Genomic DNA, 16,507 nt, shown 5'->3' with positions numbered 1-16,507 from the left:
TATCCAACGCGGAAATGCTGCCAGTATTCTTGGTACCCTTCCAAGTAATGATAGTTTTAATTTTATGTAGTCATAGTATTGTAAATATAGTTATAAGATTTGTTTTGTTTGAATAAATTATCATATTTATATCGGTAGGTAAAGATAAAAAATTTGTTAAAATTGGACACATTGCAAAAAAAACGCCATGTGGGTAAACGTACGAACAGAGGTATAAGCATTTTTCTGTCGATCGTTGCACTTTGGTTATATTTTGTTTTTCTGGTAATTTTAAACTTGAACAATATTTATTTAAGTATTGTTTATCTTTTATCCTTTCCAGTATTATGAACTATAAAGCAAATAATTACGTTATAGACGTGGCTGTTTCATACAAAAAAGCATATTTTACACTTATCACAATAAAGCTTAATCAAGCCACATGAGTTGGCTGTGTTTTGAGTTATTTTTAAACAAAAAAATAAATAAAACATAAAAAAGCATACGAAAAATCCATAGCAACAAAAATATAATACAAAATAATCGAATTTATTTTGCTGCTTTAATTTTTTTTGGTTGCGTACGTCAAAGGGAAAAAATGGGACCCTTATAGGATCACTTTGTTGCCCCTCAGTCTGTCTGTTTGTCAGTCAAGAATCTCGGGAACGTGTGGAGATATTGAGTTGAAATATTCAAATTCAAATATTTTTATTCAAAATAGGATTCAAAATCACTTATTGAACGCCAAAAACTACGTAGAATAGAATAGAACAATGAAATTTTGCAACTAATAACGTATTATACTAAAAGTATAGGGAAAAGTTTGAAAACTATAACTTTGTAATTAAAACACTTGTCCAGTATTGTTCTTGTATTTCATAAAAATAAATTATGTGAAGCTAAACGTGGCTAAGTTAATAAAAAAATACGTCCAAGCAGTTGTAAAATTCTTGATCTGATATCAGATTTCATACATGTGCAATGGGTCAACGAAAACTTGAGTCTTCTGGGGTTTATATTGGAAAAGGTTCATTTTTACCCCATTCCGCGACCTTCTCAACAGAGGACTCGATAGAAGACACAGTCCGCCACTGAGCGACGGTTTCCCGAGAGAGGCCCGCATGGCCCTTGTATACGGCATCACTACTGTCGTCTACGTAGTGCATGTTGGAGGCGTCCAATATATCATTGATACGCAGAAGAAACAGTGTAGGAGATAACATAAGCCTTTTGGAACTCCAGCGTTCGCGGGCTTTTGGTCCGAGAAATAACCGTCGACGACTTGTATGCTGCACCCAGTACACTTGCATAAACTCTCGGGAATCCCTAATAATGGAAGTTTTGAGCAAAGCGTCTTGTGCCATACACGATCAAAGACCTTCGCTATATCCAGACTAACTGCCAGGCCTTCTCCTTTGCTTTCGTTAGATGCGCCCGTCTATATGTGAGGTATACCAGAAGGCCACCCAGAGAGCGGCCATGGCGAAAGCCGTACTGTCCATACCCACCTCCTGTGAACCACATCCAGTCTGACCGTTTACCCATGTATAATAGTAGCTTTGGTTACAATCGCACAGCATAGTTATAAAGTTAGTTTTTTTTTATGCTACTACTATAACCTAGATAGGTTCATATCTATTTTTAATTGAAATCATGATCTTTCGGCCTGATAAATATGTACGTTGGGTATTTCTCTTATGGAGTTAATATCCCCATCGCTTCTTCCTGCATGTATTATTTCCATTCCAAATGTATCGCAGATATTGCATCTATCTTTCTTTAGTATTTTAGATTTGTTGATATATGAAAATTTATTGAATTAGGCGTTACTTTGCGGAAATCCATAATTATACAAATGATTTAAGTTTTCCCTAGTGTTAATTCCGCCAATATTTGTCCCTAAAACAATTCGACACGTGTTTCGCCTCTACACGAGGCATCCCCAGGACTGGCTGTCTCGCCAAAATCTGGCACAAGAATGGGGCACAGGCACAAATCTGGCACAGGTTGGCTGACTTCTGCAATATAAGTATTTTAGTTAGTGTCAAGATTAGCTGTATTTTACACCAAGCTGACTGTTTTTTACAAAATTCATTTGTTGAAGTGGCTGGATTTGACAGCTTATTATCTGCGAGATTAATAAAGATATCGACAAGGGTGTTTTTGTAAAAAATTTGCCATGCCTAAATTAGCATGGCTGCTTTTTTTACTCATTTTTTGAAAAAATGTGATATGGCTGTTTTCTGCATAACTAGGTCCAATTATGCAGTGTCTATTGTTAATGTAACCTAACTTCTTCTTCTTCGGCGTTACACTCTTGTCAGAGTGGTCGTGGTCGTCACGTCGAGGTTAGTGGCCTGTTTCACAATGCGACACCACTCGTCGCGATCTGCCGCTCTTCTCGTGCATTCGTGCATGCAGAGTACCGTCGACAGCTTGCCTCACTTGGTCTGTCCACCTTCGGGGACCTGCCTAGCGGTCTAGTGCCCTCGACTTTACCCTGCACTATTAAGGGTTCTATGGTAACCTAACAATGCGGTTTAAATGTTTTTCGTAGGTATGTCCTGCTGGCGTTAATTTAGTTCGCGGGTACCCTACGATTTGTCAACTCTTTTCACGTCGCTAATTTGACGTAAATGTACCAGAATTGATTTTGTACTAAGATCTGTTGCGAATAATTAAGCCGTAGAATTTGGATCATTCCACAATCGGCTTCAATGTGCTATTGTCGACCAGTTTCATGTCGGACGACCAATCGGTTTTTGTTTTCTGAACGAATGCGCTCGTCTATAATGCGTCGTTGATGTTGCCAGCCATTTTTTTTAATTATTTAGTGGCACGGGATGCAAATCCATAGGCCTGTTGCGAGCCATTTGTGCCGCAGTGTTGCCACAGTGGTAGGTACACATATATATAATACTAGCTGACATGACAGACGTTGTTCTGTAGATAATAAAAAAAATACTGTTTATAGGAATTTGCCAATAATATTTCAGAACATCAAGAAATATTTCTTATAAAACGCTCCCTGTTGTAATAGTGAAATTGTTACACAGCAGAACTGTCAAACCGTGTCTCAATAAATTCTCTCACAGAAAATATGTCCATACAAAATAAATATTGAAAATAAAAATAATTATGGGTTCTAAATCGAATTAAAACGTATCATATCTTTCAAGTTGGAGCTAACTGCAGTCCATGAAGTTATCCCCATTTAAATCCGTTCATTAGTTTAGGAGTCCATCGCGGACAAACAACGTGTCACGTAATTTATATATATTAAGATTATAATATTAGCTGACCCGACAGATACTGTTCTGTCAATAGAAAGAGAATAATGTAAGTATTCGGGAATAATGTAGTCTAAAGCCATTGGAAATGTACCTACTTTAAGTTAATTAGTTAAAAACGAAAAAAAACCTTTTTCTAAATAATAAATATCGTATTTGTGTAAACAGCTTTTATATTGCCTACCACTTTATATTTGCCAATGTTAAAGTATTAAGATGGATATAGTACCTATGTAATTAAGAGGTGGACATATTATACCATCGCGGACTTATCTGTCGATATAATACACAATTCGATTCAGGGGGATGTAACTTCCCTACATTGGCACATGAAAAAAAATTGCATTGAAAGTGCTGCCACCTATTTTATTAGGTACGCTGCAACTTCACCACAATGGCAATAATTTAACATACATACAAATATGCAAAAAACTCACTTAACTTACTTATTAAAACAAGACTTGACTATCGTGTTGAAATCATTGAATGCCTCTCCTTATTTAAAGGTAAGTGTTAAACTTAATAAACGAATAATAATTTCCACCCACACAAAACAAACATCAATATGCATTCAATACGGTCTACAACAATAGTAAAAACTATAAACATAATTAGCGCCATCTAGCGACGGTACGCTAAGAGCGTAAAAATAACGCAGCGCCATCAAGCCTGGGTAGTGTACACTGATTTTACAAAATAAAAACATTAATTGCACATCTATCTCTAATAAATAGTGTATTATTTATGATTCCACCATACATTATGTTGTTATGTCAAAGGGCTTAGACAGCGTTTTCGTTGGAAGCTTCCAGGCGGCTTATTTTTTTGCGAAACCTCATACAGATATCGTTAATTAAACATAAATATTTATAATCTAAAAAGACCAACACTTCAGTGCGGTAATTTCGTATATAAAAACCAGTTATGTCTATTTCCGTATATTCTTTATTATTTAAGGTTTGGGGCCGTTCATAAAATACGTTCGCATACAAGGGGGGGGGGGGGGTCTGGCGGAGTGTGACAAGATTTGACAAGGGGGGACGGGGGGTATACGGCAACGTGACGTTCGCCGTTTTTTTAATTTTTGACATGAGCGCAAGCTCTGTGGCGCGACTCTAGCGGCGTTGCGATCCGTCCTAACTGGTTTCTTTGTTTTTCCACTTACTTGAGAGAGTAACGCAAAGAGTATAATAATATAAAGGGAAAAGAGAGCCCTCTCCACTCATTATGAGCTGTCCATTTGAAAACTAGCGCCATCTGGAGATTGTCCCTGAAAATAACTTTATATAAACTTGAAATTATAAAATTCATTTTTAATGATGTGACGCAATTAAATAACTAACTCTACTTTTTAATGTAGGTATTGCAATTTTTGTTATAATAAATGTTGAAACTGCGCGTACAGTTAGTTATTTAATTTTGTCACAACATAGAACATAGAGGATAGATTTAGTAGTATAAATATGCAAAATGGAACACGAGAGCTACATACATGCGCAAACGCTAGAAGTAGCCGCCATTTATGAGTTTATGACCCACTGGTGGCAGTGACACAACTAAAGAAAAGTTGAAAGGTTTCAAAGCGAGTGACAGCTGACAAAGCTTTCATTTTCGGGCCAACTAACAGATGGCACTACAGTCTTCTGAAAACGTCACTTTAAGGCGTCTGTCCCACCCCTCGAGTAACGTTTCCACGTACCCTGCGCTCTCGATTCAGTAACAAATGAAAATACTGTTTCTCATGTATTTATTATTATTTTATTTCTTCATTCGCCATTTAGCAATGAACTAATACAGCCGCTATTTTCATCTTCCCTACTTAATACTCTTCAGTTAATTACTTTCTACTCTTTATTGCCGAAATATTTTTAATTTTCAGAATTTGTGTACTATCATTTACAATTTATCATACTCAGCAGGGGGGGGGTCCTAGTTTTTGTGACTATTTCTAGGGGGGTCACAGAAAGTGTGACACAGCGTGACAATAGGGGGGGAGGGGGTCATAAGAAGCTGATTTTAGTGTGACGTATCTTATGAACGGCCCCTTTAAGCTAATTTCATATTTTTACTGCAACAAGAGTAAGAAGTAAAGGAAAATAAAAATACACTTTATAGCGTTGTATTAAAGTTTTTTATTCAGCACGTAGACAGCGATCGGAGCATCGCTTGAGGCAGTCCGGGTCATTCTTGCAATGAGCTCGACAACTGGCCTGACAGCGAGTGACTGTGCGAACATTAGTGCGAGAGAAGTGCTCGTCGAACATAATACTGTGAAAATAATAAAAATATCTTGAATTTTTTCTATGATAATAAGGGACGAGACGAGCAGGACGTTCAGCTGATGGTCATTGATACGCCCTGCCCATAACAATGCAGTGCCGCTCAGGATTCTTGAAAAACTCAAAAATTCTGAGCGGCACTACAATTGCGCTCGTCACCTGGAAACATAAGATGCTAAGTCTCATTTGCCCAGTAATTTCACTAGCTACGGCGCCCTTCAGACCGAAACACAGTAATGCTTACACATTACTGCTTCACGGCAGAATAGGCGCCGTTGTGGTACCCATAATCTAGCCGGCATCCTGTGCAAAGGAGCCTCCTCTGAGTATCTATTATTTGAAGTTATTCTTATAGCGCGTTGAGTGAATAAACAAACATGTTGATAGTGAACTTTCAAAACAGTGTTAAGCTGCGGCCATATTTTTGCGATAAGGCGAAGCAAACTGCTAACTGAGAATGAAATATGTACATTTCTTTCACTGTTAAGAGTTAAATTAATCTTTGGAAGTGGAGTTACATTTTTAACTCTGTTAAATTATGATTTATTACTAGGTTCAGTTGTGTGTTTGCTTGGAGAGTAGTAAAATTGTTAATTTATTTTAAGTATCATGATGTGTTACATTTTGCTTTCTGATGATGATGACCTTGTAAACTATATGACTTCGTAGAAATTCACCTTAGAAACAAGCCTGTATCTATGAATACATAGATAAGATAAAACATGAAATGTTTTATAAATAGATATGTATTTGAGACGTTAAGTTTTACAGTTGGAGATAACGTGCAAGATAAAAAAAAACGATTCTTGACTTAAACAGAAATTAATACACAAATAAAATATGAAAAACAAAATTTTATGAACGATGCGGGATTCGAACCCACGACCTCCGGCGTTCCGTGCCGGTGCTCTAACCAACAGAGCTAACCGTTCGAGTACCACCTCGTTATTAAATTCTGTTTGCTTTGTTCAACTCTCAGGTTGTGGCTTCATCTGCACCTGAGAGTTGAACAAAGCACGGAACGCCGGAGGTCGTGGGTTCGAATCCGGCATCGTTCATAAAATTTTGTTTTTCAAATTTTATTTGTGTATTAATCCTAGAAGTGAGGGATATCACTTTAAAAACATAACATATTAACAGAAATTAACATATGTTAGTGACATTTTAAATTAGTTAAAATATTCTTTTTTCCTTTTCATTTGTAAATTCTATCTGTGGAAACGTGTAGGTAATTAGCTCACATTCTACTTCTGTATTTATTGACTAATTTCTTTAAATTAAGCTGTAAGTTTTCTTCTAAAATAAAATAAAAATGAAATAATGACCGGCAATACTTTCATAAGAAAACAAATTTCCTACAGTGCCGCCTAGGTGCGCCCTAAGGAAGCGAAGCTTAAGTACTCTGGGTATCAAAAAATTCATTGTTTTTAAAATAAATAGTTTTCGAAACCGTTATTCCATACCGTATACTGTTTACGTTTTGACTTGGGGAGCGTTCGGCCCGAATGTCCGTATAAAAGCTTTGGTTCAAAAAATAAACTAAAAAGAAGAAAATACACCGGCCCTAGGTTAAAACCAGGCGATTCATATATTCATATCAAAAAACTTTAAACTGATATCAAAAGTACGTTATCAAATAAGTGAAATGACATCAATAACTTTGTAAAAATCAAACGAGAAGTATCCAAAATTTTGACATTAAACACTTCCATACATTTAGTTTGAGATCCCTAAGAAAGGTGTTCGCTCCGATCCGTCCATTAAGAAGGCGGTCCAGTAAGGCGAGACAGTACTTTGCAGCCACCGCCTACAACTATTCAAATTCAAATTCAAATATTTTTTATTCAAAATAGGATTTATAATCACTTATTGAACGTCAAAATCTACCACCCATTCAAAAGAGACTGCCTCAGACCTAAGAAGAATGGGCGCAAGAAACTCAGCGGGCTTTTTTTTATATAAAATATGGATTACAATGTAATATCGTATAATAAACATTAATAATTAAAGAGCCTGAGGGTGTTCGCTTTAATGCCAGTCCGTGGTGTCATTAAGAAAATCGTTTATGCTATAATAACCTTTCCCACACAAACGTTTTTTAACAATTCTTTTAAATTTCGTAACACATTTGTTTTGTACATTTTCTGGGATCATATTGTAGAAGCATATACATCGCCCAACAAAAGACTTACTAACTCGACCCAACCGAGTAGTAGGCATAACAAGTTTATGTTTGTTCCTCGTGTTAACATTATGAATGTCACAGTTTCTAGAAAATTCCTCAATGTGCTTATGAACATACAAAACATTATCAAAAATGTATTGAGAAGCAACAGTCAAAATGTTTATTTCTTTAAATTTTTCTCTTAATGATTCTTTAGGACCTAGGTTATAAATCGCGCGAATAGCCCTCTTCTGCAGCACAAAGATAGTATTAATATCGGCCGCACTGCCCCATAACAATATACCATAGGACATAATACTATGAAAATAACTAAAGTATACTAATCTCGCCGTATCTATGTCAGTTAACCGTCTGATTTTCTTAACCGCATATGCTGCAGAACTAAGCCTATTCGCCAATCCTTCAATATGGGGGCCCCACTGCAATTTGGCATCAAGAGTAATGCCAAGAAATATAGCAGATTCCAATGGTTTTACCACCTCTCCATTTAATAAAATATTCGCATCTACATTTTTGACATTTGGCGCGGTGAATTTAATATATTTGGTTTTATGATTATTTAACAATAAGTTATTGGCGCTAAACCAGTACACGATATCAGATAGAGCATTGTTTACTTCGTCATATAAAACTTGGCTTCGTTTCACTTTGAATATAAGTGAAGTGTCATCCGCAAACAATACCACCTTGTGTTTTTTTTCTACAAGGTTAGGTAGATCATTTATATAAATTAGGAAGAGGAAGGGTCCAAGACCCTTGCTCTTCCTAATTATTATAATAATTATTAGACCCTTGTGGGTAGATAGATACCGAGAGGAGTCCCAGGAGATGTCCTGCCATTCACCTCGACCCTCTGAATCCTATTATTTAAATATGAGATCAGAAGATCGAGTGCAGATCCTCTTATACCATAGTGGCATAGCTTCCTGACCAGCGTTGAATGTTGAACACAATCAAAAGCCTTAGATAAATCACAGAAGATACCAAGTGCATTCTGTGATTCCTCCCAGGCCTCAAAAATATTCCTGATGAGTTCAACACCTGCATCCGTAGTCGAGCGTCCCCTAGTAAAGCCAAATTGTTTTATATGAAGTAACTTATAAGTGTTAAAGTGAGTAAGCATTTGGCTTAAAATAATTTTTTCAAAAATTTTACTAAGGGTCGGCAACATCGAAACAGGGCGATAGTTATTCGGGTCAGAAGTGAGTCCCGATTTAAATATTGGTGTAATTTTACTATACTTCAGAAGGTCAGGAAACACGCCATGTTCAAAACAGCTATTAAAAACTAGTGCTAGATATGGTGCTATGACGTCAATAACAGAACTTATTATTTTTAAGATATGCCCCCATATATCAGCAGTTTTTTTCATTTCTAAGGATCTGAAAGTTTTAATTATTTCTGCTGGGCTAACAACACTGAATTTGAAATTTTGTTTACATTCCTTAACATTTTCCAAAAGAAGTGACTGGGCAACACTGGTGGAGGAGACAAGGGTGCTTGAGATGGAAACTGGAATGTCAGAAAAAAATTTCTCAAAAGCAGAAGCTACTTCCTGCTCAGAGTGGATTTTTGTATTGTTTATTATTAGATTATATTCAAACTTGCAGTCTTTCGCTCTTCCAGATTCCCAGTTAATAACTTTCCAAGTCATTTTTATTTTATTTGAAGCATTTATAATTATTTCTCTAATATGCATTGACTTAGCAATAGTACATACTTTCTTAAATAATTTTGAATAATTTTTCACATATACAAGGAAAGATGCATCATGATTACATGATGATCTCTCACTATATAGTTCATATAACCGTTGTCTGCTCCTATGAATACCAGCTGTTGCCCAGTTGTTAAATGACAAGAGACCACCCGAGTTGACTGTCTTTGAAGTAAATATAGAAGCAAACTCTGTTTTAATTATTTTAAATAACTTGCCATACATCTCATTTGGAGTACTGTTATAATTCAAATACAAGTTTGAGAGTTTTTCTGAAACATTGCCTCTATATTTCTCCATTCGCCTATTGTTTACCGGAACAAACATAAACTTTTTAGTTGAAGTACATTTGTTCCCTTCAATATTAAAAGAGGATAATTGACCAAAGTGGTCTGAGCTCAGTTTATTAATTATTGATTGAGAAATAGGTTTATAATTAGTTAAAATATTATCAATACAGCTTTTAGAGGTGCTGGTTACTCTAGTAGGTTCTAAGGAAATATTTGATAAGTTATATGATTTAAACAAAGATTTGAATCTAATACTTGTGGTGGATTTTTCTAATAAGTTAATATTAAAGTCACCACAAATCATAATATATTTCTTAGATTCTGATAATTTTGATAGAACCTCCTCCAATACACTCTCAAATAACTCATATAATGCATCGGGGGGTCTGTATATACTTACAACAATCAAACTCACTCTATATAAGGCGCAAATTCGGCCTAACATGTAGTAATGTTCTCATCTCTGGTCGGGTGCTCCCCAATACCAGATTCTTCCATTTGACCGCATTGGAAATTTGTAATACATAACGAGTCCAATATAAAATATAATATTTCGTAGTCAAGAAGTGGAGCAGAATAGTCACCTGGTATTAAGTGATCACCGCCGCCCACATAATCTTTCAACATCACAGGCGTTGCGGTTTTTAAGGAAGGTACGGGCTATCTTTGAAGATACCCGTGTCGCATTGTCTCGGAAATACTTTGTAGTACGTGGAAGTAAGTTCCTCGAAAACCGCACTGTGGAGGACCGCCACACATCTCGATTCCCCACCATATTAATTTGTGGCATGTCGTGCGAAATTGGAATATCTACAACAATTCGAGCTGCTCTGCGTTGCACGCGGTCAAATTGTCCCCTCATAGTTTCCGAGACAGCAGATATCCTCCCTAACGTACACACATATGCCGGCATGAACCAAAAATTATACTCAATTTTGTAACTGGGGCACGTTAAATAATATAATGTATCGCTAAGTCGGATTAACTGCGTCTCAGTAAGAAAACACATAACTTAGAACATGTTTTTTATATGGTTAAAATAAAATTAACAAAAATCCAACCGACGTCAAAAACACTATTCCAAAACAATAGATATAATGTGCACTAATAAGTATAAAAGTAATTCCAGTTACGATTATTGTTACTTTTGGAATCGGTTTCCTTCCCCCGCGACCCGCTTTCACCTCTCGCCTCCTCACGACTCAAGCACATCACAGGCACATTTCTATGTATTGAGTTACAAACCCAATGACGCATAACTATGTATTTAGTTACAAATACATATGGACATATCATTCGCAGTCTGATAACGGAACGGCAAAAGTGTGCTTAAGCCTTAAAGACAATGTAAGCATATGGCGCGATATTGAGTTATTCGTAAATTTTTCATCCACTAAATTTAAGAATTTTATGGTTTTCCCATGGATGTCATTGTCAAATCTGGACCAAATTACAATGGGACAACACGAGAAGCACCAGCTTTAACAAAAGAATTATCAAAATAGGTTCACCCAGTCGAAAGTTTCGAGGTAACAAATATAAAAAAAAACATACCGACGAATTGAGAACCCCCTCCTTTTTTGAAGCCGGTAAAAAATAAGGGTCGAGACGAGTGGGACAGTGAGTACGCCCAGCTCATTGCATGGAGTGCCGCTCAGGATTGTTGAAAAACCCAAAAATTCTGAGCGGCACTACAATCGCGCTCGTCACCTTCAGATATAAGATGTGAAGTCTCATTTGCCCAGTAATTTCACTATCTACGGCGCACTTCAGACCGAAACACAGTAATGTTTACACATTACTGCTTCACGGCAGCAATAGGTGCCGTTGTGGTATCCATGATCTAGCCGGCATCCTGTGCAAAGGAGGCTCCCTTACTTATTTTTTCTCCTAATAGGCTTACCGTTAATAATACCTGTTAAACCGATGAATATATCCTATCAATTATTAGATCCTGTAGATGGAGCCACAACTCGAAAATTGAACAAGATTTACGATCGATGTGTCACTTGAATGGTTGGCTCAGTTGGTAAGAGAGCCCGGATGGAACCCGAGAGGCACGGATTCGAATCCCGCAAAAATTCATGGACAATTTTACAAATTAATTTGTTTATTTTATCCCAGAAGTGAGGGAGATCACTTAAAAATATATTATAGATACCTGTCAATGAAGGGCACAGACGTGCAAGTAGCGGCGTCACAGTGCAGCACCGGTGGTGCCACGCTAGCGATCAGGGATCCATCCTCCCCGATGACGTAGGGGATATGGTCAATGTACACATTGTCGAAGAGACACATCCGTTTCATGTACTCCTCCGAATGTGTAAACAGTGTCGGCGGTATGCCTGAAAATTTTTATTTATTTACATCACTAGCTGACCCTTTAAAACTTTTTTTTATTCATTTGCCAATAATTATAATGCCATAACGACGACGACGATATTTGACGACCTTTATAGCCGAGTGGTAAGCGATCCTATCTACTAAGCTCACGGGTTCGAATCCCGGTAGGTGCAAGCATTACATGATGAATATGGATGTTTGTTTCCGAGTCATGGATGTTTAAATGTATTTATGTATGTTTAAGTAAGTATATTGTATTAAATATATCATTGTCTTGTAACCCATAACACAGGCTGTTGATCCTTAATTTGGGGCAAGATAATTTGTGTAAAAAGTGTGTCAATATGATTATTATTATAACATCAAGAATTATTTCGTAGCATATACTCCCTGTTGTATAATGAGATTGTTTCACAGCAAAACTTAGGAACCGTGTGTCAATAAATTCTCTGATAGAAAATATGTCCATACAAAACAAATATTGGAAATAAAAGTAATTACGTCTAATGGGTCCCAAAACGAAATAAAAACTATCCTATATCTCAAATTGGACTAAACTGCACTTCATGAAGTAATCCTCAATAATGTCCGTTCATTAGCTTAGGAGTTCGCTGGGAACAAAACTCGGGACACTGTATTAAGACTAGCTGACCCAGCAAATGTTGTATTGCCGATATTAAAATCGCGATACAAAAGTAACTGTTGATCGTAGATGGGTGAAAATTTGTAGTTAAATGTATTTTTTAATGCTGACTCATAATCAAACAAAAATTTTAAAAAAATATCAAAAAAAATTATTAAAGAATTTGGCGTGGACCACCCTTAACATTTAGGGGGATGAAAAATAGATGCTGCCCGATTCTCAGACCTACCCAATATGCACTCAAAGTTTCATGAGAATCGGTCAAGCCGTTTCGGAGGAGTTCAAAGTTTAACACCATGACACGAGAATTTTATATAATAGAAGATATATACAGTATATATTATAGGGGATAAAGGCTTATAATTATGAGCATATAGAAACTTATATCTTTAAACGAGCAATTCTTGTATATATATATATATATATATATATAATCTGAATCTCGGAAACGGCTCCAACGATTTTCATAAAATTAAGTATGCAGGGGATTTCGGGGGTGATAAATCGATCTACCAAGTTTTCAATTTAAAAAAAATGGTTTTATCCATGTTTGAATGAGAAACAGCTACAATAACATTAGAATACAAAGGTAAATTTCGCCACTATATACAAGACCATTGTAGCTCAGATGATGATCGGGAAAGCAGAAGACCGCGGTTCGAATCCAGATGTCCTATTAGTTTTTTTTTTGTTCAAGTTTTGTACATTCTTAAAAATCCGAGCAAGGCTCGGTCGTCCGGATATTATGTACTATATGTTATAGTAAGTAAGTTAATCATTAAATATAGTGTTCTATTATACACACACACGTACACATACACACACACAGCACAAAACACAAAGTTTAGTTACCAATACAAATCAACTTTAATTATGTGATGTTATTGTTTGTAGTTTTATTACTATTAGTTTATATATTTATTCCTTAACTATTGCGGTTTTAACGATAATAGTAATGTGCGATAATGATACTCCGTGCTAATAAATAAACGTGCTTTAAGCCTTAACCTAATGGTTAAGGTTTAAAGGGTCTAAGTTCAAAATCAATCCGCAAATAGTTTGCACACCCTTTTCAAAAGTAAGCTAACCTAACCTCAAACTGAAAAAAAGAAATAAAAATAAACTCTACTCCTTTCCACATTTTGGGCATTGAAGGCGGCCGGGAGGCATGGGGGGGGAGGGCTGTATATCACTCCCCCTCCTTCCTTCTCCAACCCTCAACCCCTTTAAATAAGCAAGCCAATTTCTAATGCAGACCCTTTTTTTTCCTAAAGGCTAAATGCTATCCGTTGATCCATGTGCCCTGCCCATTGCCACTTCAGTTTCGCAATCATCCGGGCTATGTAAGTAGCTTTCGTTCTCCTACGGATCTCCTCATTTCTGATACGATCTCGCAAGGAAACTTTGATCATATTGCCTTCTCCATTGCCCTCTGAGCTTTCTCATTAGAACTAAAACAAACAATAAACTAAAATGTTGACTCACCTACAGTAAAGTATCTGGTGTTGCAGACATGTTCCTGTATCAGTTCTGACCTGTTGCTGAACCATCCGACCAGCCACTTGAGATCTTCGAACTTGGTGATTTCATCATTGATCACCTTCCGGGTCAGACGAAGGTATTCGACGTCGGCTTCTATCACTGATTCGTCTTTATCTTCTCCGTAGCTGGAAAAAGAAACAAGATTTTGAGTTATTGTATTTTCTTCTCACACATAAATCAAATCAAATCAAAATCACTTTATTCATGTAGGTCCCGGAAATGACACTTACTGAATCTACCGCTTCTTCGTAAAGGGTTGAGCTTATGAGAAGAAGTAGCAAGAAACTCATTGCCATTCTTTTATATCAAGATTTACATTTCCATAGATTTAGAAATCATTCCAATTACTATATATTATGTAAAATGATGCAACAAACATACTCAAACGTCAAAAAAGTAAATGGCTTACACGAGTAAGTCAAAAAAGTAAATGTAAATTAATACAAAAGTTATTGAGTACAGTAGCTGCATCATCCACACACACCATATATAAATAAAGGTATTCTTTGAGCATTTTATTAGCGAATATAAATAAATAAATATATTTAAGAATCTAAAACCGAGTCTCCGGCAACAGGATCATCCTTCCACCACAAGCAGCGCCCGTTCACGAGCATGAGCCAGCCATCGCCTCCTTCGACCATATTTTAGGGAAGGGGACGACCCGTCCCATGTCGCCGCCACAAGCAGTGACATTTAAGTGAGCATGACGAAACCTATTACAAGAACTCAAGCAAACAACAATAAAAAAATCCTAATCTACATATCGTGCAATACTCACCAAATACTTCTACTTACAATTTGACAATTCTGCTTAAACTTGTAATTAATATTATATTATACTAGCTGACACGACAGACGTTGTTCTGTTCATAATAAAAAAAACTCTTGCGGATGGAATTTTGGAAAATCCGTTGAAAAAATTACTTGCCTCGTCTGGGAATCGAACCAACTGAAATGTAATTAAAAAACACCCCTACTTTTATAATGCCAATCGAAAGAATGGCCAAAAACTAATAACTCTTCTTAAGTAACATAGTATTTTAAATATTTCCACGTATATAGTCACTCATCACGATATCTCTGGAACCATTAGAGCTAAAGACTTGAAATTTGGTAGGAATATTCTTTTCACCGAGTAGAGATCAGCTAAGAACGGATTTTACGAAATTCCATCTGCAAGAGTTTTTTTTAATATGAACAGAACAACGTCTGTCGGGTCAGCTAGTCTGTGTATAAATGTTACTATAATATATAAATGTTTTTTAACATTTCTTTTGAATTTAATGGCACATTTCTTTTGTACATTTAAAGCAGGCCCTAGACGTTCAAGTAATTTGATCAAACAGTTTTATCAAATTAATTGATCGTATATGGCCTGCATTAAAATATTTTTGATTACTTACTTTCTATATTGCATTTTCAAAATGGCTTCAGACATGTGAATTCTGAAAATGACTCCAGGTCTTAGGTGAGCTTGATATAAATCTTTTGGCATCTCGACAAACGATGATTCGAAGTCCTGAAAATTATAACATATTTTACTAGATTCTCCTAGATACTAGATCTCCAACCACCTTCAGACGTTACCAATTCTCTCAAGGATGGGATTAAATTGATTAATATTTAATTGGCTCAGATGGGAACAATTCTCATGTTCCAATATTATATATCTAATTTTATTTATGGAATATGAGGACAAACGAGCGTACGGGTCACCTGGTGTTAAGTGATCACCGCCGCCCACAATCTCTTGCAACACTAGAGGAATCACAGGAGCGTTGCCGGCCTTTAAGGAAGGAGTATGCGCTTTTTTTGAAGCTACCCATGTCGTATCGTCGCGGAAACACCGCTTAAGGAAGCTCATTCCACAGCTTTGTAGTACGTGGAAGAAAGCTCTTGGAAAACTGCACTGTGGAGGACCGCCACACAATCAGATGGTGGGGATGATATCCTAGCGTGTCGTGCGAAGGTGGAATTCTTCACGAATGCAAAAAGATGAAGCTCTGTTTCACTGTTTTTGTGTCCACCTTTTACATTTGCAAATCCATTAACTCTACTTATACCGAGTAGATCTAGGTCACTTAGTTACTTAAATGTTATACAAATTTTAATTGAAAAAAATTTGGGGATGATGCGGGACTATAACCCGCCTCTCTCGGGTTCAGTCCGAGTGCTCTTACCAACTGAGCCAACCGTACGATCTATTTTACAGTCGATAACCTGCTCAACCCCAATA

At 36.5% G+C, this 16,507-nt stretch overlaps 1 protein-coding gene across 1 annotated transcript in view; it reads right to left on the bottom strand.

Moving 5' to 3' along the window:
* Window positions 1–5,383: 5,383 nt before the first annotated feature.
* LOC126973470 (uncharacterized) overlaps window positions 5,384–16,507 on the bottom strand; it is a 28,423-nt gene continuing 17,299 nt past the window's right edge. Inside the window, exons 7-10 of the mRNA XM_050820775.1 lie at window positions 15,675–15,790; window positions 14,212–14,393; window positions 11,902–12,085; window positions 5,384–5,537 (exon numbers count right to left, since the gene is read on the bottom strand). Of these exons, the coding sequence (XP_050676732.1) occupies window positions 5,402–5,537; window positions 11,902–12,085; window positions 14,212–14,393; window positions 15,675–15,790 (618 nt within the window). The 3' untranslated portion in view covers window positions 5,384–5,401. The remainder of the gene's footprint in view (window positions 5,538–11,901; window positions 12,086–14,211; window positions 14,394–15,674; window positions 15,791–16,507) is intronic.

The sequence above is a fragment of the Leptidea sinapis genome, chromosome 29, assembly GCF_905404315.1.
Source record: "Leptidea sinapis chromosome 29, ilLepSina1.1, whole genome shotgun sequence".
In the NCBI taxonomy this organism is placed as follows: Eukaryota; Metazoa; Arthropoda; class Insecta; order Lepidoptera; family Pieridae; genus Leptidea; species Leptidea sinapis.
The sequence above is the reverse complement of the archived record's forward strand: the minus strand, read 5'-3'. Positions and strand labels throughout refer to the sequence as shown.